This window comes from Meleagris gallopavo, chromosome 8, assembly GCF_905368555.1.
Source record: "Meleagris gallopavo chromosome 8, MGAL_WU_HG_1.1, whole genome shotgun sequence".
Lineage (NCBI taxonomy): Eukaryota > Metazoa > Chordata > Aves > Galliformes > Phasianidae > Meleagris > Meleagris gallopavo.
The window spans coordinates 16,829,351-16,853,343 of record NC_139411.1 but is presented as its reverse complement, the minus strand read 5'-3'; the positions used below and the strand labels follow the sequence as shown (position 1 = coordinate 16,853,343).

Below are 23,993 nucleotides of genomic sequence, written 5' to 3'. Positions count from 1 at the left end.
GTTTAACCTGATTTCAAAATGCTGTTGCTGCTGGACCCAAGGAATGAGAAAATCCTGTTCAAGAGCACAGAAACAAGCATTTGGACACTCATAAGAAGTACCTGCCATCAGAAACGCTTGCCATGTACAAAGCACATTTTGAAAACTGATGGCAACAGTATTTCCTTCTCCCTTGAAGAAGCAGACTCCTTCGGAATCATAAATCAAACCTCCAAAACCAACACATTGTGCGCAACATTACAGCATCAAAATAATTGAGCTTATCACCCTTACCTTTCAGTTTCTAGGGCTTCAGGCTCTACAAGACATACTTTCAGATTTTTTTCTCAGTGGACATAACACCTTATCTTTTAAAATGCTCATAGCTTCAGGAACTGGAGGGGCTTTAATTAGTGCAAATACTGCCATCCTGGCAGTACTAGGAGGCAGCTGGCAGGCACAGCTGGTCCTGGAATAGGCTGACGGTGGCTGCATTTTTGTTTCACCTGGGTGCTTGCAAACAGTCAGGCCACCCTGGCAGTGCTAGGGGCAAAGGTAGTGCTCTGCCTGCAGGCTATGTGTCCAAAGTCTGGCTGAGTGCGCATCTCTGCTGGCCGTGTAGGCAGAGCCACCAGCCAGGGGGATCTTCTCATTTTGGGAGCTTGGCAACATCCTTACCCTAGGCTAGTCCAGCTCTCCTGCCTTACAGCTGTTCCCTGGGTGAAATAAGTTTGATGGTTCTCAGTACATGGTTTGGCTGACCAGGTCCACAGCATAAGATCAGTTGTGAAACATGGAGAACGTGCAGCTCACATTCAGGAGAAAGCCTGTGGCTCAAGGCATGGAAGGGCTTGAAGGCAGGCTGCATGGCAATGTTGCTAGTTCTGTTATGGGCACAGGAAAGGGAAGAGTATGAAGCTGTCTGCTAGTGTCCTTATGGAAGCTAACTAACCTCCCCAACAGATTCCATAGAGCATTGGGATGTGAACATGAGCTAGTGCAGAGGATGCTCCTAGGGCCCCAGGAAAAGGTGATGAGTAAGAGTGGTCCCGCTGGCCTGGGTCCAGTAGGAGTGGCTGTAGTGTGGCAGTAACATGTCCTCTATGGCCGGGAGGGATGGGCTGGGTGCCCTGCTAAAATTCATAGGATTGTAGAACTATAGAAATGGCTTAGGTCTTGGTTTGGGATAGGTCACCATGATGAGGAAGGAGCAGATGGAGGTGGGAACAGGCACTGATTCCCCTTAAGCTGCTGGGGGAGACTGAGGCAGGGATGGTATTTGCTTATCTGTCTCCAAACATGGGGCACGGGTGGGCTGGTCCCAACCCCAGCTGGGAGCACCCAGATGTTGGCAGGAGGAGGTGAGGGCACTCGAGCAGCCCGTCCCGCTGCCTTGGGGGGGATGGAGAGGCAGGGCAGTGCCGATGGAGATTGAGTCTAGTGATTGCTTTAAGGGATTTGCTGTCTCTTTCTTTCTCCCTCTCTCTCTTTTTCTTTCTCTCTCCTTTTTCCCCCCTTTTCCCTCCCTCTTATCCCTTTCTTGGTGCATTTGTCTTCGGGGAACCTGGGGTGTTCTTTTCATCAGTTCAATCTCTCTCTGGCACTTGAGTTCTGATTGGCTGAAGGTCTTAGGAAAAAAAAAAATCTTTAATTAAGTAGATAATCTCTTCTTAGGAAGTTCTGCGGCTTCATTTCACCAACCCCCCTTTAGCTCTTACTTTAGGATTGGTTAACCTTCGCAGAAGTTGGGATTCAGGGGGCATACGCTTCTTCATCACACCAGGAGCACTGGGTGGAAAATAACTCCATCCATTCCTTAATTTTACTGTGTTTTTTTAAATTCATTTTTTATTTTTTTATTTTTTATTTTTTTCCTCTCAGTGTTGGTACCCAATTTTGTTGGTTGGTGTTTTGTTTTTTTTTTTTTTTTTTGTCGCTGTATTTGTTTTTTTTTGTTTTTGTTTTTCTTTTTAGGATGTCCTTTCTCCCTCTTTATTTGGATTTTATGTTTCACATGGACCCTTATCTGGGCATCTTCCTTCTCACTCCCTTCTTCCAACCCTGCTGTGCCTGGTGAGTATTGGGAGCACCCCAGTCCGTGTGGCAGGCAGGTGCCCTTCCTGAAGACCCTAAGGATATTCCTCCTCAGCTTCCTAAATATTCCTCTTTCCATTAGCTCAATTCTGGTCTTGTGTGGGACCGGACACTTAGCTAAGTTCCAAGAGAACCATTGGCAGAAAAGCTCAATCTAAGCAGAGGTTTCCCCTTCTTCCCCCTTCTATGGGACAAATCCTAATCTGGGGTAAATTACAGCAGATGTCCCTAGAGCAGATGTAGAAGACCTACCCCTTGGGAAGATACCCATTGGGACAGGCAGCTATTTCTGCTTTTCCGAAAGCTCGCTGTCTGTGTGTCTTGTCTTAATCAAATCAAATGGGGCTTCTCTCATTCTCCCAGGAGAGGACAGTCCTGATTAAGAGCTCAGAGACAGCAGGGATAAGCTCAGTGTGTGTGAGCATCACTCCATGAGAACAGCCCGAGACCCGACTCCCCAGCAGGCACAGGGTCAGGATTACATGCGTCTGAAATTCATGTATTATGGTTTGCCGGGGAGAAGCTTTTGCTACAATTTGGTTCCCAACCATCTGGGTCTCGGCAGAGCAATCTGTACAAATCTGCACTCCCAGCGCCCTACTGCTCATCCTCAGAGTTGCTTTGTTTTATCACCAGAAATCTATCATAGAGTGAACGGAAAGAGATTATGTTTGCATCAATTCTACTGTCATCCCTTATTTAGTGTACCTAGCCGAATGCTCAAATGGAGATGGACTCAAATGAATTGTTTCTGTAGATATTTTTTTCATGTGTGATTTCTATTGAATACCCAAACTTTATTCTCCCTTTCTGTGATGCCCTGGGGGATTTGCTCAGTGGGTCACAGACTTGTCTCAAGGAAAGGCTTTTCCCATTCAATTACAAAAATTCCCTGCATCTCCCATAGCAGTTCTATGGCATTCTTACTGTGGATGGAATAACCAAAATTACAGAAACTCAAGACTAAATGGGAACTCATTCCTGTTAGGGTGGGAGTGAAATCTCTGTTCTCTCAGAGGTCTTCTCCTCCCCTGCGTATTTCAAAATATTATACAATAGCAAACTCGAGATAAATTTTCCTTCCTGAGGGAGGGGGATATCTATTATGCAGAGAGGCTGGGCATGGCAGAAACTCATGCAGGATTTATGTCATTTTTTCCCTTCTGCCTGTATATATCCCTTGCTTTCCTCAATATAAATACTTAAAATACATTAAAAGAGAAAATAAATCAACATTTGTTAGAAAAAGCTCAAAGGGTGTAGATTTTCAGAGCATTAAAGTGATGTTAAATGCCAAAATCCCAGACATTTTTGCTGGGAATGGGAAATTTAAATGCCCTGCTTGCCTTTCAGAAGGTTTTATCTCAGGGAAAGTTTATAGCTCAAGATAGTGTCCATTTCCTAGGTCAGAATTTCCCAAGAGAAAGGAAAACTGCAAACTTCATTTGAAATTATCATATTTCAGACCCTGTCCCTTAGCTCTCACAGAGAAAAGAAAAAAAATCATGGGAATCATGCAGTAATCCTGTTTGCATTTTTTGCTGTTTATCATTATCTGATCCAGCTACTTAAAATACAACTATATATATATACATATATATATTATTTCCTGTGATTTCATCACAAAACAGGGGGAGGAATTTAGATCAGCAATAAAATGCTTTTTATACATGTAGCTGCTTTCCTTCTCTGGGTGGGGATTAGATTCCTCCGTATCAGAATGCTTGTAGACTGCCGAAGTATCAGAGTTGTATTTAAGAAATAAAAATAAAATTAATAAATATAATAAAACAGAGAAAAATTAAGTAAAAAAATGTAAAGCCCTCCTTAACAAGTTGCCTCCCAGTTTCCTCATTTATGGGAATAATATAACAACCTCTATTTAAGAAACTTGCTTCTACATGTTTTTGGGTTGTTTTTTTTTTTTTTACTACGTCTGTGGGATTGTCCCTGGTTTCTGAAGTCACTGGTTTTCTAATAACTTGAGGATGAAATTCAGATCCAAAGTGAAATTGTAGTGAAATACAGAAGTGTAAGATAATGGCAGATCTAAATACAGCTCTAGAATGAGAAAACTGAATCAGCAGCAAGGTAGTGTAAGTGGGTGATCGGGTATCTTAAGTTCCATAATGGGAGATTTGATATAGAACTGAGGAGCAGGGTGCTGTTCTTGAGTAAAGTTGTGCATGAGTAGAAATTGTCAGAGGCTTATTAGCATTTGATATGTGTAAAATATAATGGCGCAGCTGCTTGGCAGAGTTGTTTGCTGTTGGGTTCAATAGGATGCAGTAGAGAACCCCTGCTATAGCTATGCATTAGCTTTGAAATAATTTCCTAGTACCTGACTCAATGAAGCCAGCTTTGCCCCGTGCCTGCTTTTCCCAGATGAGCAGAGCAGTGGCAGGGATCACATCATGCCCAGGGCACTGCATGGGCCCATGGCAGCTGAGGCACTCAGAACTGCACTCCCTGCCTGCCGAGTCTGCTTCTGCTCCACTGCTGCTCACGTCATGCTGTCCTGCAGTCTGAAAGTCCAGGGAAAGAGCATCAGGTAGCTAGAAGCTGTAAGCTGTGCAGAAGAAGAGAATCATTTCAGGAGTTTCCTGTTGGGTGTGTGATCTCAGCATGTCATAAATCTGCGTGGTGACAGTGAAGCCGTGGGAAGTGGGCTGGGTGCAGATGCAGCTAGCTACTGAGCCTTGGATTACATTCTGCTTCATTTGGTGATATGGATAATTATTAAAAAAAAAAATTACATTGCAGAGACAAAGATGAAGAGAGATTCTTTTTCACAGTGACTTTCTTTGCAGAGGTTGTTCTAGTGGCATTTCCAACATCGTGCTACTTCTGTGGAACAAGTGGCTTAATTGCTCCCTGTCCCATTAGAGATTATATTCAGGAAAGAGACACATTTTTCTTAGCTAGACCATAGGCACAGGGACAAAATGCACAGTCTATCTCCATTACCACATTTAGTTCCATTTCAATATAAATAAGAAAACTTCCAGCTGCTTTCCAAATATACAGTATTCAAACTGCCCCATCGTCCCTTCTCTTGAATCCACTTGTAGCTGCAAGAGTTAAATGGAGGGGCTAAGCTTACCAGTCTGAATGAACTTTTTGCTCCTCTAAGCCCTACAAGCCACGCAGCAGCATGCCTGCCGGCTGATCAGAGGGCTCCGGGAAAGCGCCTTCTGTCTCTCTGACTTAATAAAAACATTGAGAATATCCTGCTGGGAAATTGCTACTGTACCATTTGCTCAGCTGCAGATCAGGAATTGGTGTATCCTGAACTTGGCCTTTTTTGTGAAGCTGAAGGTTTATCCTGGGAGGAGCAAATACATTGCTTCAGTGCGGTTATGGCACCCAGCGCCTGCTAGCAGACTGGTTTTTGGTTAACCCTGAATTGTGCATTACCATCCCCTCCAAAGCCATTCTTGTAGCTTCTCACATGTTCCCAGTCCAAAATGAAGCCAGCTTAAAATAAATGCTTTTTGCACATGATGAATTTACCTTTCCCAATTAATGAAGTGAGAATCAGTGCAGATTGGATGTATTTGTTGCTTTGGTCAGAAAAGCTACATAAGATGATTTGTAATTTCCTAGATCTTCTCAACACGAGGCCATTTCAGTAGAATTTTCTCACAGCTGCTACCAGGGCTTTAGATTCACACTGACATCACCGTGAGCACTTAAGTTAGCATGGTCTCCACGGCAAAGCTCCTAAGAACAAGGCAAAGGGCAGGAGGAAAACCAGACGGAAAATAACTTGTTCGTGCTGCTACCCAGTTGTGCTGGGATGGGGACCCGCAGAGCTCACACAGTCTGAAAAGCCCCGGCTCATGCCCCTGTGTGATTTGGGTTACTGTTGCTCCAATCACTCAGCTGCAGATGCCGTCTTACCAGTTCACGGGAAATATTTAATTAGTTATACAATGCAGATGTGGCTCCCAGAGGAAAATTTATCCGCAAAGCAGTCACCAGCTCCATGTGAAAGCACCCAGTGGGGCTGAAGGACAGCTGGGGCTGAATTCTGGGCCCAAAACAAAGGGGATGGGTGTGCTGCTCTCACAGTGTGCCCTGGACGTGGCCCCCTCCCTCCCACTGAGGCCCAGGGGAGCCTTTCCCACCATAAGCGGTATCAGTAGATACTTGGTGGACTTGACAAAGAAGAACTTTGCAAACCAGTTCTCTGAACTCCTTCTCAGTTGTGAGTAATAGAAAGGTCAGGTTTCTTTTGGTTTTGAACAAGCTGGAATAGCCAGCCCTCCTTTCTGTGGTGTACCTTTGAGATCCCCGTTAGGGCTGTTTTAACTGAGGGGACTGTGGCACAGCTCTGCTGTGTCCCCTGGCATGCAGTGGTCTGCACTGCTGGGATGCTGGAGCCAGCCCTGGTGTGCCCCAGCACCAAGGCTGGGCCAGGGTTGGCTATGAAGCAAGGGCCTCCTCTGCTGGGATATGACTAGCAAAGCGAGCGGAACATCACGTTAAGCAGAAGCTGCAGAGCCTCATTTCTCTCAGTAAATGCCCTAACTTTTGCCCTATTACTCATTGCAAGGTCTCAGTCAGCCTGTATACTCTGTGTCCTCCCTGGGGATACAGCGCTCAGCCACCTCCCCAGAGTTGCCAGGTGCCCATGGGACAGACACTCCCCAGGGTCACCAGAAACAGTCAAGATGGTTATTTTGCAAATCTGGAGATTTGGAATGAGCTGACTGTAGGATAAACCTCCCTTCTCTTACTTCATTTCTGGCTAGGGACCACAGGGATTTGCCCTCCATCCTTTCTGCCAAGCACAGCTTACCTGAATTCATCCTCTAGATCCCAAGTGGCAATCACAGTACCACTCACAGTCCTGAAACTGATGATCACTTGCACTGAAATAAGCCTTTCTGGCTAGAAAAAGAAACTCAGATGGTCTCAGTGATCCTAACTTGCAGCTCAATCCTGCGTATGGTTGTGATGTTGCAGGGGAAAGAGCTCAAGACTATAGCACTGGGAAAGGCTACTCAGCTGGATGCCGGCCTGTGACCAGGCGTGGCTGGACAAGCCCATGGTCAGGCAGCAAAGATAAGAGAAGCTACAGGCAGCGGGCTCTCAGGCTGTAGGTACCACAGAACACAGCACAGACTGAACACCATTCAGCACAGATTTCAAAATACTCTTTGAAACCCATCTTTCAAAAACAGCCTGTTCTGATGTGCAATTGGCCTGGTAGCTTCCAAGCAGAATGCACAGGACACTCCTAGTTTCCAGGTGAGAACAACTTACTGTCAGGCCACTGCCCAAACAAAAGCAGAAGCTGAGCTCAGTCATCCACAAAGGGCAGATCTCAGTAGGGATGGCAGGGCCTTCTGGTCATGGAGCTCCCAGGTGGGAGCAATGAGAAGAGATTTGCTTTTTCCTCCCCTCCCACTGCCAAGTGTGAGGAATGAGTTAAAGATGTTGTCATGCTACAGCAAGCAAAAATCTCATGATTCAAAAACAAATCAAGTTCCTTTCATTTGCTTTCAAGTATATTTAGAAAGAGGGTCCGCATTTTGAAGTTTCTCCTCTTCTGTACAACAGATAGAAGTTGCTGATCTACAGAATAGGGGAAACCATGAAACTTGCAGAGCTGAGGGCTCTGGGTACTAGAACAGGCCTAGTACATTCTCAGTAGAAAAATTATTTTCTTTTAGTAAGGATATTAAGTATTTTGCAAGAATGCAAACAGGCAACTTTAGAAACAGTTCATCTAACTTTTTCATATTTCACTTGGAAAACATCAGAAAATTTCACTTTGGCGCAGCAAGAAGAGAGTGTGGTCAGCCAGGTCTGGCATTACAGGCAAACAAGGAACCACAAGGCAGGGGGATGTCACTGAGACATGCACCATGACCAAGCTGTGTGTGACATCCTCCTCTCTAAGGGACATGGCCCATCTCTTGGGGCTGAGGGCAACACTACCCGAGTCAGCTGAGCAGCAGATAGGTTTAGTGAAAAGCAAATCTGGGGGAGCAGAGAAGATGGGGGAATTGGTATAACTAGCAGCTATGAGAAGAGCAAAAGGAAGGAGCAATGAGTGAGGGAAATGGGAGGGAAGAAGGAGTGCTAGGAACAGTGGAGAAAATGGAGAGCACAGCCACAGGGAACAGGGGGCCAAGGAGGCAGGGCAGGCAGACAGGACCCCAATAGGTATGGGCAGGGGAATGTGCTGAGGGACCAGAGGTGCCTGCAGCCAGGAGCCAGGCAGGGTGATAGGAGAGCCCTAGGATGCCAGGCATTCCCCAGGCCCCTCCACCATCACCCCTTCCCCGCTGACACTGTCTCTGTCTTCCAGGTCAGTGAATAATTTCCTGATGACGGGCCCCAAGGTAAGAGAAATCTCTTTGATCTCTGTCCCTGATCCCACTAAACCCAGGGAGGGAAGGGGGGCTCCTCCTTCCCACTCCTCTCCAACCAGCTTTGGCCAGAGCTGCCCTTAATGCCATGCACATAACAAGGCAGGGCAGGGCCGGGCCAGAGATGTCCTCCTGAGAGCTCTGCAGGCTGCAGCAGCCCTCAGCAAAGGGGAGCCTTCTAAGTTGATTGGGTCAGATTGTGGAAATGTGTCTGTTGACCCCAACTGCCAATCTCACCTGTCATCCATTGCTTCCTGCTGACCGGCTCAGCATTAGGACCCATGTTCATCCAGCTGGAGGAGCATTTGCTGCAGGCCCTGCAGAACATTCTTCCCCAAGGAGCACAGCTAGAACTGCCAGGGCTTCATTCAGCGGTTTTGATTCCTCTCTCTTCCTTGCACCTCTTTTTCAGAGCCTTTATTTCCTAAGCAGGACCAGCTGCAAAATTCACTTCATATTTTTGTTTGTCTTGAAAAAAACATCTTCAAAAAACAAATCCTCTTACACTGGAGAGACAAGGGGTTCCCTCACTGCAGGGCTGGCTACCACATAGCTCCTCACATGGCTAGCAGCCCACAGTTCCGCTTGGCCTTCTCCCTCCAGGAGGCTCAGCCTCTGAGGCAGCGCAGCAGAAAACGCACTTCCTGCGCTGATGGCAACCAGTAGACCTCACGGAGCAAAGCTCAGGCAGCTCCCTCAGCTGTGCACATCTTGTCTCTATAGATGGTACATGAGTCCTGCAGCTGACTGCCAGCCTCCTGGCAAGACTGGGGCCACGCTTCTCAGCACACCTAGACCCCAACACAGCAGGACCCTCAGTGCCAGGCTGATGCTGTCCCCATCTTGATCCACTGATTTGCTTTCTCCTAGGCCTATCTCATCTACTCCAGCAGCGTGGCTGCTGGGGCACAGAGTGGCATTGAGGAGTGCAAGTTCCAGTTTGCCTGGGATCGCTGGAACTGCCCTGAGCGGGCACTGCAGCTCTCCAGCCATGGCGGGCTGCGCAGCGGTAAGGAAAGCACTGGATACCACCACCGGGACCCACTTGCTGCAGGTTAGAGCCCAGCAGCCCTTTCTCTCTTCCCAAGTGCCTCCTTTCCACCTGGGCTTTTCCTCTTCTGGGGCAGGCTGGGCTATGGTGTGGCAGAAGGCAAGGCTTGAGGGGGATGTGGGGAAGACCTTTGACCCTTGGAGAGGGCTCCTTCCTCTCTGGGGTGTATCAGTGAGATGTGGGGACATTTGGGCGTCTGTGCTGTATAACCACCAATGAGCATGGTAGCCAGGTGCAAAACTCATCCTCACCCTTACAAATGGCACTGGTTGGTCTGGATCAAATCTGGGAACTTCCATTTTCATGCAGTTCAAGCCAAAACTAAGCTCATCTAACCTGTAGGACCTCTTTCCCGTCCAACACAACCCTGCTCATTGCAAACATCATCTGACTCAGTCTCATGCATGGTAGGAGCCATTCTTAACACCAGTCTTGCCATGAAATCTTTAACATGTTTGCCCTCCTTGTGTTTCTGCTTGACAGCGAACCGAGAAACTGCCTTTGTCCATGCCATCAGCTCCGCAGGTGTCATGTACACACTGACCCGGAACTGCAGCCTGGGGGATTTTGACAACTGTGGCTGTGATGACTCCCGCAATGGGCAGCTTGGTAAGGAGAGACAAGTGGTTGTCCCACTATCAAACCCTGGGCTGCTGAAGGAAGCTCTCCTCCATTATTCCACCAGGATTACTGTTGGGAAAAGCAGGATGGCATTTATAGACACTTTGAGTATTCATCAGTGTGTTGGGCACACACCAGCACAGTTATGAGAACTGCTGTGGCAATGCCCAGCATTCATCTCACCCCATCCCTGCAGCCACTGGACAGCCTTGGTGGGGAATTCCAGGACTTCACCACTTTGGCTCTCCCCTCAGATCTCATGCAATAGTAAAGTCTGGGTGTTTTGGAAGGAAAAATTCAAATTTCAAATTATCAAAATCTTTTAAAAGCCTCTCTTTGCTCAGCTGTACTTGGCAGGCTGTAGGTGTCAATTTGTCACAAATTCCACTGGAGCACCCAGTATTGTGTAATTTACTTATTGGCTAACAGTCTTTACAACAGGCACTGCTTTTTAGGTGTTTGAGGCCTAGGCCAGACCATCTCTCAGACCAAGACTTGAGGGCAATGACACACCAAATTTTATTTGAGCTAGTCATGCTACAATTTCTTTCCTCAAAACATATTTGTCATGAAAATTTTCCAGTGTGAACTTAAAGGCTTGATGGGCAAAGGAAACTTGTGCATGTCCAAAACATTATGGTTCAATTCTAAATATCACTGCACTGACTCTAAGCTGCTGTACCTGCATTGGGTACATGTTTCTATTCTCCCTTTGATATCCACTGCAATCACCCACCTTCCCATCAGATGCACTGCTACCTTTCCCTGCAAGAAAGCACCAAGGCAACGGTATTGGCATGGACAAAAGGTACAAGACTAATTAAACCACAATGCCCACGATGTACCACCAAGGCACACAAGGGTCAGAATATTTTAGATTTCAATTCTTCCCAGAGCATTTGGTATTTTTCTCTAGGAAAAAAGAAGAAACCGCACAGTGTGTTTCCAGGCAGCTGTGCTAAATTATCAAGCCCACACTAGGTTAGAAAAAGTACTTTCCACAATTTCCTGTATAGTTTCCCAATCTGTGCTGACTCCCTTGTTCCTTTATGATAACTGGAAAATCAGAGCCTTCTGAGATGTCCAACACCAGCCTGGGATTTTGTGTACATCAAAAAGAGGGCCTCCTTCATATAGGTGTACGAGGGCTGGGTAGTTTTTCTGGTGGAGGGAACTCTGTTCTCACTAACCAGGACATGCACTCAGGGCATCCCTTCCAGCTCTAAGAATTCTTCTCTGATTCTATGCACACAAGTTGGTTAACCTGTTCTGAACAGGCAAGTTGTCCCTGCAACTCAGACTGATTCAGTTCAAGTCATGGTTGGAGGGAAGGTGATTAAAGGTCCAAAGTTTCATCTCTGGAGGAGTGCTGTCACATGAATTCTGAATCCTACTCTATAGTAAGCCTGAAAGTCCTTGGTATTGTCACATGGGCTATACTCCTTTGCCCACACAGACTACTTGTTGCCTAAACCTGAGTATAAATGGCACAAGTCCAAGAGTAGGGAATCTGGGAGTACCACTAGGTATAGGGCTGGCTTCATCCCCCAGCCTTCATTCCTTCCATCACTGCTGGCAATCACCCTTTCCCTCCCTGGGGGCCACAGCACAGAGAGGAGCTGGTTCCCTGGCAGCACACCTCTTACCTCCTTTCCTAGGTGGGCAAGGCTGGCTGTGGGGTGGCTGCAGTGATAACGTGGGCTTTGGGGAAGCCATCTCCAAGCAGTTTGTGGATGCCCTGGAAACTGGACAAGATGCTAGAGCTGCTATGAACCTGCACAACAATGAGGCAGGAAGAAAGGTAAGCCCCCTTCCTCCTTCCAGACCTAGAAGCACATATCTGATGTATTCTGGCCATTCACTATGGAGTCTCACTACTTATCCTGGCTAAGAGCATATGCAAAGTAGAAGTAATTATTTTGCTGAGGAGAGGGGGAGCAAGGTAGCAATACCAATAGCATTTGTCCTAATGCAGCAAACCTTCCATGCTTACTCTGTTAACTCCTTCCTGTTGCCCTCTTTCTCCCTCTTCAAGAAGTAGAATACCTTGGAAACCAATGTAGACCTTCAACCAACCCTCCCTGGGCAGGTCTATTGTACAAAGAAGGGCCACAGCAGACCCCTCCACAATTATGAGCTAGATTTATCCATAAACTGCACCACAGAAATGACCCTAGTGGCCCCTCTGGGCTTCTTCCTACATCCCCTCTCTTTCCTCATCTCACAGGCCGTCAAAGGGACCATGAAGCGGACTTGCAAATGCCACGGCGTGTCAGGAAGTTGTACCACACAGACCTGCTGGCTGCAGCTGCCTGAGTTCCGGGAGGTGGGCACTTACCTCAAGGAGAGGTACCACAAGGCCTTGAAGGTGGACTTGCTGCAGGGAGTGGGGAACAGCGCTGCCAGCCGGGGGGCCATTGCCGAGACCTTCAGCTCCATCTCCAAGAAGGAGCTGGTCCATTTAGAAGACTCTCCTGACTACTGCCTGGAGAACAAGACGCTGGGGCTGCTGGGCACGGAGGGCCGGGAGTGTCTGAAGAGAGGCAAGGCGCTCAGCAAGTGGGAGAAGCGGAGCTGCCGGCGGCTGTGCGGGGACTGTGGGCTGGCGGTGGAGGAGAGACGGGCAGAGATGGTGTCCAGCTGCAACTGCAAGTTCCACTGGTGCTGTGCTGTGCGGTGTGAGCAGTGCCGCAAACGGGTCACCAAGTACTTCTGTGTCCGCAAAGAGAAGCGGGAGCGGAGCGGGGGTGGCGGGGCCAGCCGCAAGCTCAAGAGGAAGCCCTAACTGCCCCCTGCTCCCCCATGGTCCTGTCTGCTCCTCATCTCTTCTTCTTCCCTTCCTACCTCCCCTGGCACCACTTCCTTCTGGGTTAGTTTTATCTCATTTCCAAGTAAGGCCCCTTCACCCAACATCACCTCACTGTGACAAGGCATAAGAGCTTCTGCAATCTCTCAGCCACGCAGTGGATTTCCTGGTAGTGCAGTGGCTGAGGACTTCTGGGAAGGCACTTACGTGTTAACATAACCAGGTGAGATTTGGTCCCTTCAGCCCAGGGTCACTCTATCCAGTGACTATAGTTTTACAGCTGAAAAAGCAGCTGCCCTCTGTAGCTCCTGCTCTTTTCAGCTTGCCTGCTCCCCAGACAAGTACAGTTCACACTGCTCCAGTCCTTTCAGCAATTAAGATCAACACTTAGGAAAGCACAAGGCAGCTTAGATGGCATCAGCAGACCACTCAGGGTGGTACTCTCTAAAAAGAGGCTTCTCATGCCACAAAAAAATTGAATCCCTTTAAGAAAAATAGTACTGCCTTTTATTAAACTCTGCACTATGATGAAAACGTATGCAACTGCTTCCTACAGTGAGCCAGCTACCTGGGCATCACCTCCATCTTTCACAGCTTAATTCAGCTCTCCAGTGCAGCAAGATTCCAGCTCATTAAATACTTATCCTAGGAAGGGATCACACCACTTGCTTTTTTACACACTTATTTTGAATCGTCTAAGCCTCCAGTCCTGCCCCCTCTTCTCACCCCAGTCACCTTGACTGACGCCATACCAACACTCTCACACTTGTACAGTCCACCTTCCTTCCCCAGTCTCTCCCAGAAAGGAACTGGCAGCTGAACCCATTCCCCTCCTGGTGTACTTGCTGAATACTCACCTGTCAGCTAACTAACTATATACTTCCTCCTAGTCTGAGAAAAAGTCAGTTACTATTTAATGGTGTTGTAAATAGGAAAGTGAAGCACTTTGAAGTTTAATTTATTGCACAGTTACTGTGATGTATACATAACAGTTTTTCCTCTACATCTTATTGTATATATTCTATAGGCTAAGCAAACAGCAGGAAGACTTAGTTGATGCATCTCTTTTCCCTTGCTGTGGCTGAGGCAGGGAGGGAGGAGGGTGTCAGCTGCAGACCCAGGGGAAGCTCACTGCTCCCTCAGTGATCTCCTTGGGGCTGTAAATTTATATTTGCTGTTTGAAGTATCTTTAGACATATGAGAAGCCAGCAGAGTTAAGTTACTGGCCATTAGATCTGTCTTGTAGCCAATATTTGTAAAGGAATAGCCAATGCAATAAATCAGTAGCCAAGTGCTTGCAAAATTTGGTTGTGTATGATTAGCTGGGTGTTTTGTCTGTCCAATTGCATGTGTGGATGCGTGCAGCTACAGCTCTAGAGACTACAACTGAGCCACTTGCTCATCTGTTCAGCACAAAAAGAGCTGATCAGTTCCCCACCTCGGCCCCTACCACCATAAGAGAGGGCTTGCTCTCTCCTGCAACATACCTGAGCCTAGAGGAAAAGGAGGTGGGAGGGAGGCAGAGGGGCTTAGTTGTCCATTTCAGACACATGGAAGACACTCAGCAGTCTGTACAAATCTCAGTTATCAACTATTCCCTTCATTTCTGGGCTACGTAGTTGGGGATGGGCAGACCCAGGGCAACCTGAGGTCTCACCAGAGAAAGTGACTCCACAGCATGCAGGAATCCGGCAAATTTCAAGAAACCATCTCAGCCCATTCTCAGGGAAAGCTGAAACACTTCTGCTCCACACACGACCCCAGCTGCGTGCACAAAGGTTCCTGTTATCATGCGGCCCACCGCCCTGTCCTCTGCTTCCCTGTGCTGGGGCTGCATCCTGGGGCAGGAGAGCAAAGAGCCACAGAGAGCTTCCTGCCTGAGAGCTGGCCCAAAGACAGCTGCAAGGTACAGAGCAGAGCTTTCACTCCTTGTTCTCTGTGCACCCACTGCCACTGTGTGCCACACCCCACGCAAGCACACCGTGCAGGCAGGGGACTAAGCTGGGATGCACCCACTGGACACAGTGATGCGGGAACGGCCCCCATCCCCACATTCCTGGAGCGAGGAGCACGCAGGGAGCACTGCAAGCAGGGCCCCACCAGCACGCATCGCTTCCTGCAGGACAAAATGGCGAAGGCGCAGCTGCAAAATGTGCTGACCTCAGCAGCGGGTCGGGCCCGGAGAGGTCCCCCTCCCCAGCGAGAGCAGCCCTGAGCAGTAAAGGCACTGCGGCCATTGTGCGGTGGGATTGGATGCTTCCATGTATTCATTTCGGTTTAATGAAGGCGCATTCCTCAGAGGAGAAATATTTACATTCAGCTTCCCAGGTGGTCACCTTCGCCCAGATGACACACAAACAGGCACCCCCCGCTCCCTTTTCCAATCCAAACCTCTTTAGAGGTCCCCAGGAGGAGGGGGGCTGCCGGGGAGCAGAACAGAAAAGGGAACAAAATGCTAATAAATCAGCCAGCCGGCCCTTTTCCCCTCCCCTCTGCGGAGTCAATGGAAAGTGTCATTTCACATGCTAATCCCCCTCCGCTCTCTTCACAACACCTTTTCCGAAAAGTGTTTGGGAAAAGTCCTTGTGGCCCGCTTACAGCTCCCTGCCGCTTCGGATTCCTTCTTGTCTAAGGCCGCGGCCCCCGTGTGGGTCTCTCCCTCCAGCAGGGCTCCATACAAAAAAAATCCCAACAAAGACTTTGGAGTTCATCAGCCTCCCACTGAAATTCACAGCTGCTGAACAAACTAATCCCCTCTCTTGGCCTTTCTTCCTTTCAATGGGTTCTTGGCTTCAAAGACACTTTGGGAAAGGACTTTGTAGGGACTCACACTGCTCCCTCAATAGAAGTTAGTGCAAGCATTATCTTCAGAGCAAGTGGCTTTACAAACAAATACTGCCTAACAATCTCTGCCCCTGCAGCTCCCCCAAACACACACAAACCTAGCCCGCAGACATGATGTTATCTGCAACAGGATTAGAGCCCTGTTCTCCAAGCCCAGGGATCCCTTCCTCCTGCCTTCCCATTCTTTGTCAACCTTCTCATCACCCAACAGAAAACGTTTTTTCCATGCCGAGCCACACAGGGATGCTGCGGCAGCATGTGCACACATGGGGGGGAAGAACGGCTACACTGGTACCTGCCATAGTGCTGCAACTGAACCAGTGCTTCCAGTGGCACCTACGAGGCAGCAGAAAGCCCCACGGTCACAGAGATGGAGGTCTGCCACCAACCTCTCCGGGAACTCTGAGCAGGTCACCTCACTGCCTGGTTTCCCTAACAAATTTTAGGGATGGAGCTCATCTGAAGCAGAACTGAGCAACAGTGGGACAGAGGGGACAAGAAAGGACTTACAGCAAAGGAAGGATAAAGAGCTGGTCTCTGCATGAAGCCATGAGCGGCAGGAGCGGTGCATGCAAGAGGAAACTGAAGTCCAGGGCATCTAAGAAACACATGGAAAAAAATCCTTACTTCTCAGCGTTACAAGTAGGCTGACTTAAAGAAGCAAGAGGGCTGGGCTGCACAGCTACAATGAAGTCCAGACTGGCAGAGTCTACCAACTACCAGGTTTGTTATATTACCTCAAAATGCCTAAGAACATTCCTTGTATACTCACTAAGCAAATGGATGTCTCTGGCTACCTGCTTGCTTGTTCAGCAACAGAAGGATCACAACATAAGTGCAGTCCTTAATCATCAGCCTGCACCTCTCTGATAGGGGAGACCTGGGAGGCAAACACTGGCTGCTAACTGCTCCCACTTGGCTGCTGCACCTCTGCAAGTCTCCCTGACACTGGGAGCAGAAATAACAAAGGCTGTTTTTCCTGAATGCACGTACTGTCACTCTAATACCCTAAAAGCTCTGCTCCCTTCCCTGCAATGGGTCTTCAAATTTTTCCCATCCAATCTTTTTCAACCATTACTACTTGGAAGCCCTCCAACCACACGCTGTGTAACACAGCCCTGCATGTTTTGGTTTTCTGCCTCCTGATGGCTGGCCTGTACGAGCATACTAGCTAACCACCTAGCAGCATATATATAGAAAGATTACAGCATTCTCTCCACTTTATCTCAGTACTGATGTTCCATTTCAGCCTTCTTACATCCTTAAAAGATTACCTGAAATCAGCCAACAGATTTAGAAGTTATTAACTAGAGGCAAAGATTGACAGTTCAGTGGCATACATTTGATTTCTGCAAAGGAGGTCAGATCAGCATGTTAATTTAAGCATAACTGCTTCAGTTGCATAACAGTGACTTCCAACAGGAGAGGATCTTATCAAGGGCTCTCTACTTACTGATGCCTTTCCAGCTCCTAAAGTAAAGTATAAAATCCCCAACACCATTGTGATTCCCCAGGGGAACTCCAGACATCTCCTGGACCCTCCCGTGCCTGACACAGATGGTTAGTCACAGCTGAGGACGGTCACTGCAGAATAGATCTCTGGCCCTGCAGCCCCAGGAGCAGGTAAGGCCTGAAGTCTCTCACCATACCAGGATGTTTGCTGCCCATACCAGCAGAGCCCATGATCTGGTTTGCCCCATACCATTCAAAATCTGCTCCCCCAACACAAGCTGAGAACTCTGTGGGTGACCCTGAAAACTCCAAGGAACAACCCCTTAGCCAGACACGACAGGCAACTGCCTTCAGATCAACGCTATGAAAAAAACTAGCAGCATCACAAAACGCAGCTTTTATTTCACTGTTCTGTAATCTCTCAGTGCATCAAACTGCAGTAATAGAAACAGAACAAAGCAGCAACAAGGAGGCACTTTGACCTGGAAAGGAGAGAATGAGATGTACCCTCTCCCTCCCTTCTCTGATCCCTCTCCCTCCTAAATCTTATGGTAGAGCAGGCTGAATTGTGTAAGTCACTGAACCACAGACCCATGATGGCATTATCACTCAAGCAGCAAGCAGAGGAAGCAGGGGCTGGCTGCAGCCAAACACTGAGAAGAAGTCTCGCTCCCAGCTAGGGTCCAAGGACTGCACTGCCTGGTTAGCGTGAAAGAGAGGAGGGTGAGGAGGGAGGAACAGAAGGAAAAATGCACATGGAAGTGCCCTAAAATCCCATCTGCTTTCCCAGACTTCTTCCACAGGATAGGCACGCTTCATTCACTTATTTTACCCCAGAGGAAATGCCACAGCAATGGAAAGTGTCAGTACAGCCGTGTCCTTGGGACCTGACAATGCCACCTACTGCAGCACATTTCTACTACTGAAGTGTCAGGAGGCTTATCCTTCTGTTCAAGTCTGGGCTGATCTTTAAGGGACCTCTACAATCTCTGTTACTTCTAATGTCCTAAGACTGCCTGGAAATCCCTAGTTAGGAAACCTTTAGACAACATCAGTTGGCAATAAGCCCACTGTGCTAACACAGAGGAAGTGAAAAAGGCCAGCCAGCGCAGCTTTTAGCCCAAACAAAGCTGCTGGCTCTGAGGAGGAGTATACAGAGCATCCCAATCTGCTTGCATTCCTGTATGGGAGAGTCCCAGAAAAGGCGGGGAGGGGGGTGCTAAAACAAAGGCTCAAGCCTTCAGCTTATGGGAGGGGAAAAAGGATACTGGAGGAAGCTGTCTTCTGTTTACTTTCCATGAAAAGAGGATTGGGTGAAGAAGAAAGAGAGAACCAAAGCTAGCCCAGAGTAGGCTGGTAGATAACCTTAGCTATAGCATGTATCAGAGCAGAGGGGCAAGAAATGAGTTGAAGATTAGAATGAAGATAAAGGAGGAACCAGAGGAGAGATCCTGACTGCAGCCAATGGAGCAGAGGCACCCGAGCTTAGGTCCCAAAAGAGGCAGCTGTCACTGAGGCAGCAGGGAGTAGAGCCTGAGGTGTCAGCTGTTTATCTCCTATACAAAAGCAGTAACCTGGAAGGAGTTTCCCCTTTGTGCTTGGGAAACAGGGAAAGAGAGTCTAACACAGAGCAGTCCTTGGGGATCTCTGTGCTAGCGGGACACCTGAAACTGAGAGCCCTAGGCTGGGAAGTGGACTTGAGGGGTGTGTGGGGAGATAGAGAGAGGGAGGGAGAAACAGACAGAGAGCAGTCTCCAGGATATCCAGACTCTTGGCTGTCTGGAGAGTAGATGGGGCCAGGCATGCTGGTCCAGCACGGTTCCAGGCGCAGACTTATTTCTCCATAGTCGGAAGGAGAGTCCACAACCTGCAGCACATCGACAGGTGAGAGAGTCCACCAGCTCAGTATGTGCACTGTACCAGCTGTTCCACATGTTACACATTCAACTTGCCAGCAATGGTCATGAGGACTTTCAGGACAGGCATGAAACCAGACACTTCACTGAAACTGCTGCTGCTCACCACTTGGGTGTGAACCATGAGACCCTGTTGGTAATTCCTAGCTTCAATGCAGCGGGCAATTTCATGGAGACCCATGAGGATAGCTGGAGAGAGCTGTGGGGAGAAGCAGAAATGAGTCAGGATCCTTAGTGCAGTGATACAAGACCCCTCTCCATACCACTCTCTCCTGCTCTCTACCTGATCCTCACCAAATGCAGCACCTACAAAGCCAAGCACTGACAGGAGGGACAGCCAACTCCATCCTTCAGTTTCCTAGCCTATAGCAAACATTAATTAGACATTACATGAGGAAAAACTTTTTCTCTCAAAGAGTGGTCAGGCACTGGAATGGCCTGCCCAGAGAGGTGGTGGAATCACCGTCCCTGGCAGCGTTCAAGAGGTGTCTGGACGAAGAGCTGTGAGATACGGTTTAGTAGCTTGTGATAGCAGTGGTAATGAGAAGACGGTTGGACTAGATGATCTTATAGGTTGTTTCCAACCTTGTAATTCTATGATTCTATGATTAATCAATACCCAGGTTAAGTTACAGTTAACACAGTTCCTATGTAACAACACTTCAACATTAAATGAATATCTGATGTATTTGAGGAGATCAGTGGTCCGTCTAGCATAGAATCTCATCTCTACTCAGGCATAAAATGGACACTCACAAAAAATATATATGTTATAAAAATTCTTCCCTTGATTGATAGCCCTCCAGCAATTGGCATCAGCAATATCCTCTTAGTTGGATACGTTAGGTTCATAACTACCCCCAGAACATTCCTTTACAAATGTTCTTCCCCATCTAGAACCTATACATACACACACACACACACACCTCCCAAGTATACTTCCTGGGAGGAAAACCACCCTACAAATAGTCCCTCATAGCTCTTCCTTACTGTATTTCTGGGCCAAGATTAAGGAAGAAGAATAGCTAAATTTGGCTGGAATCAAAAAGCATAAGGTTTTGCAATCCCTTTGCTTTCTTAAGAGGGTACGAAGCAGAAACACTGGAACAGACACCAGGGCCCACAGCACAGTTCAGAAGTGGGATCAAGAAACCAGCTTGATAACAAATGCAAGCATACACTTACCGCCTGCTCACGGAGTTTGTCATACAAGGTCTCCAGCCGCTGCAATGCATCCTCTAGCTTCCTTCGAGTTTTCTGAAGTAAAACAGACATTGCTAGCTCAGACAGGGCTTCAAACACACTATTCCCTGTATCAGGTTACTCCTGCTCAGGTCTCCCCTCAGCACTCTGCAATTTCAGTGGCATCTCAACTTCTACCAGACAATTTACAGCCAGAGTCTGTGATACAAACTGGCCATATCCTTGCTATGTACATATACGTGCATGCATTCTCTCCAAAACAGGAGGTTGGATTTGTCCTCACAGCCTCACAGCCAAGACATTTGTCCCTTCTAACAGCGCCTTCAGACTATATAACTGAGCAACTAGTTCCAAAGCTGGGGAGATGTTCATTAACTGACCCACTGGACATTCAGATGACCTCATCATACTTCACCTAAGCAGAAGCTTGGAAGCAGAAACCCCAGTCCCCTTGAGGAAGGGAAGAAACATTCTTCCTACTCTAGGTAACCACCAAGAAAAGAGTCTGAGTACTGAAGATCTGGTTGCTCCACCTTGGATAATCCACTCAAAGGTACGTTACACTGTAGATAGAAATGCCTAGCTCTGGGCAACATTGGGACAGGGCTGGCAGGCTTAGGAACTCAGGTATATTGCATTGCTCTACCAATCCAGCCACTCAAATTCAGTGTCAGCTTCAGAGCTTCAGACTATTAAGTCCAAACCATCCCTAGAGGGAACACTTTCCAGGAGATGAGCTCGAGAAGTTACAGTGACTCAAACAATGCTTATATGGCTTTCTCTTTCAGTGTATCTTAGCCTTTCCCTCTGAGCTCCGAGAGCTTGTACTGCCAGCCATTCTGCAGTAACTACCTATGCATCATATGCATCAAAACCATGGCAAAGGAAGCTAAATTAGCTGGGTCATTTCTTCTGCTTTCCTCAAAGAGCTAGGAGTACAGAACCATTGCTCCTGAGAGGCAAAAAGAGGTAGTGGGTAACTGTTAGAGAACACATCTCAAATCCCATGAGATGGACAAGTCCATGGCCTGAAGGAAGGAGGCATACGGAAAATAACCTGGTTATGTAGAGAAGCCTCTTCCTCTCTTAGGCTGACAGAAACGTCATTCAAACATCAGTGAGGACAAAGAAGCCAAAGACCAGAGAAGAGAGGACTTACTGGATCGGTGGCAACGGCAGAACAGCGTTGCACCAACCCTTCAAGTGTGGTCTTCAGACCCTGGTGTTCAGGGGGCACCTCCTTCTTCTCAACTCTCTCTGCAGGTAGCTGGTGATACTGACATAGAGAGAAACAGATGAATAAATACAACAGAAGCACAAAAGGCAGGAGTAGCAAAACTCCCCTCCTGCAACTGAACAGGAAGAATTTCACCCTCTGGCAAATTCAGAGAATATCTGGAAGCACAGACGACAGTATAGTTTCAGGCCTCTGTGGATTCCCACCTTTCAGAAGGCTGACAGCCTGTCTTGGCCTGCCTCCCCCTTCTAGTCACAGACAGGTGCCACTTTCAACTCTGGTAGCAATTCTAGGCAATTCTTCTAGCACTCAGGCAGAAATGTTTTATAAGGGCTGAGAAGCAGACATATAAGCCCTGCAGCTGCCAAGAAATAAGCATCTCAAAAGCCAAGACATTTTTGTACTTGACAAAGAGCTGGTGGCTGGGAAACATCACACTTCTCCTCAATACCTGCAGGCTGCCTTCTTTGGGTGCTCCTGGGGGTGACTGGCCAGATTCTTGCAACCTAGAGAGCTGAGGATGGATCCCTTGGGCCTCAGTGGGCAGGCTCATTACTGGAGCTGTGATGGGAGCTAGAGGAGCAAATTTCTCAGGCAGCTGTCAGAAAAATAAGAGAGATTAAAGGCAAAAGAAAAAAAAATCTGTGCTGAAAACAAACAAAAATACAAGTCCAAGAAAAGAGGGCTGGTTACTCTCTCCTCAATCAAATTCAGCTTCCTTTCTAACTTTCACAGAGCTTAGTTCTCAAAATGTGTAACGCATCTCTGTTCTTTCAAGCCCCCTCAAGAGCATGGGGCCCTTCCTCTTGCATCCTAGATGAACAGTCAAAGCAACAGCAAGAAACCCACTCTGGAATTGTTCACTCAAAGAGATCCGTTGCCCCTGAAAGCACTGGTCCTCAGAAAGCCGCCTTGGCTCTGCAATGGCACGAGTCCTGAATGTAGAGATTAGCAGCAGTAAAGTGTCCAGCAGAGCAAGAGCTGGGGAAAATCCCACGACATGGGGGGAGAATCCTCTTGCAAACACTTCATCATGCCCCTGTTAAGCCAGAGAGTCAGGATAGATTCACTTTGACAGGACTAGATCAAAAGGAGATGGCTTTAACAAGAGGCTAATCCTGTTGTAGTGAGCACAGCCTGAAGCAGGTTCCCAGCTATGCTGCCAGAGAGAAGTCTCTTCCAAGCTAAAGAAGAGGAATAGGGGGTGGGAATAGTGCCAAAGAAGCTTCTTGTCACACCCGCGAGCAGGCAGCAGTCACAGAAACAGGGTAATGAGAGCATTTGTTGCAAAACTGCTCAGCTTACAGGCCCTCCAATGTAATCACTACAACGCAGGGAGCAGCAGGGCCAACACGGTGCCATATCAGCCGGTGTCAAGCTTCTGAGGATAATCACTGTAGGTCTCACTGTGCTGAGGGGAAATGCTGCCCCCAGCTGTCACGTGTGAACTGACCATGATCTTCCAATCCAAGTCAAAAAAAGATGCATGTGCACAGGGATAAGGTTAAATCAGTATTTCTATCAATAGGTGACTATATTCAGTCTGGGAAGTAATGAGTGAGTATGTTACGTCACAGACGATAACCATGTTATAAAACAGCCACCTTGGATAATGGTATATCAAGTTTGGATGGCAAAGAGTTGAGATGATTCGGATTGCAGTTCCAGTGTTGTTCATCATGCAGAACTGGACGGGCCAACATGAGAGAGGCTCAGTGTGACAATAAGCATTTAAAGGAACATATCTCTTGCATGGAGTTCCCTAGCTAAAACCAGCACATATTCCAGCCCAAAGCTTACCTTTTTCTTCTGAAGGCCTCCCCTTGCAGCAGAGGGATCAGTCCAAGATTCTTGAGCTGTCAGGAGAGCAAATAAGGCACAGATGTCAGGCTTTGCGAATTGCTGCTGTGGCCATCTTCATGTTTTGGAATTCCCCTTAGCTTAAAGGGCTCTCGGCTCCAATTCCCCCACCACCATACCTTCAGACCGTTTCAGCTGAGGAATTTAAGGACCATTTGGCAGACCAGAAAACTGTTCTTGCTTTTCTTTCTTAATTACATTCTCAGCAGCTGATTACATACACATGCTTCATGAGGTGATGTCTGATCAGACTGTCCTGGCACACCCTCACTCCCACACAGAAAGCCTTTTCTGCAACTACCTGAGGCCTTCCACAATCTGCATAGGCTGCAGAAGTCAGTCTCAGAGTCAGTGTGGAATTCTGCACGCATGTATGTTCAGGGACTTCCTGGGGTTCCCTAGACAGAAAAATCTAGTGCTATGATACTGCAGGAAAAGTTATGCTATGAGTGAGAAGTTTTCAAGCTAATGCTTGCACAAGTGCCTCACTGTGGAATTTCACTGTGGAACAGGTTGCCATGATAGGAGGAAGAAGAGTTTGAAGGTG

The 23,993-nt window shown here is 47.7% G+C and overlaps 2 protein-coding genes across 5 annotated transcripts in view; one reads left to right on the top strand and one right to left on the bottom strand.

The window, feature by feature from the left end:
* The first annotated feature begins 285 nt into the window (after positions 1–285).
* Positions 286–14,649, top strand: WNT8B (Wnt family member 8B). Its single transcript, XM_085229597.1, has 6 exons — positions 286–2,052; positions 8,396–8,429; positions 9,327–9,510; positions 9,991–10,116; positions 11,787–11,929; positions 12,356–14,649. The coding sequence occupies exons 1-6, from the start codon at positions 1,955–1,957 to the stop codon at positions 12,911–12,913; spliced, it is 1,143 nt and encodes a 380-aa protein (XP_085085723.1). The 5' UTR covers positions 286–1,954; the 3' UTR covers positions 12,914–14,649.
* Positions 14,650–17,612: 2,963 nt separating this feature from the next.
* SEC31B (SEC31 homolog B, COPII component) overlaps positions 17,613–23,993 on the bottom strand; it is a 32,454-nt gene continuing 26,073 nt past the window's right edge. For all 4 annotated transcript variants that reach the window (XM_085229593.1, XM_085229595.1, XM_019617604.3 and 1 more), the window contains 5 exons: positions 23,387–23,442; positions 22,038–22,184; positions 21,509–21,625; positions 20,332–20,403; positions 17,613–19,345 (listed from right to left, as the gene is read on the bottom strand). In XM_085229593.1, the coding sequence (XP_085085719.1) occupies positions 19,166–19,345; positions 20,332–20,403; positions 21,509–21,625; positions 22,038–22,184; positions 23,387–23,442 (572 nt within the window). In that variant the 3' untranslated portion in view covers positions 17,613–19,165. The remainder of the gene's footprint in view (positions 19,346–20,331; positions 20,404–21,508; positions 21,626–22,037; positions 22,185–23,386; positions 23,443–23,993) is intronic.

Excerpts from the sequence above, each read along its gene's own strand:
- WNT8B (XM_085229597.1), top strand. The coding sequence starts at position 1,955 with ATGTCCTTTCTCCCTCTTTATTTGGATTTTATGTTTCACATGGACCCT. Across the intron at positions 8,430-9,326 it reads TCCTGATGACGGGCCCCAAG|GCCTATCTCATCTACTCCAG; the intron begins GTAAGAGAAATC and ends GCTTTCTCCTAG. Across the intron at positions 9,511-9,990 it reads CCGGGACCCACTTGCTGCAG|CGAACCGAGAAACTGCCTTT; the intron begins GTTAGAGCCCAG and ends TCTGCTTGACAG.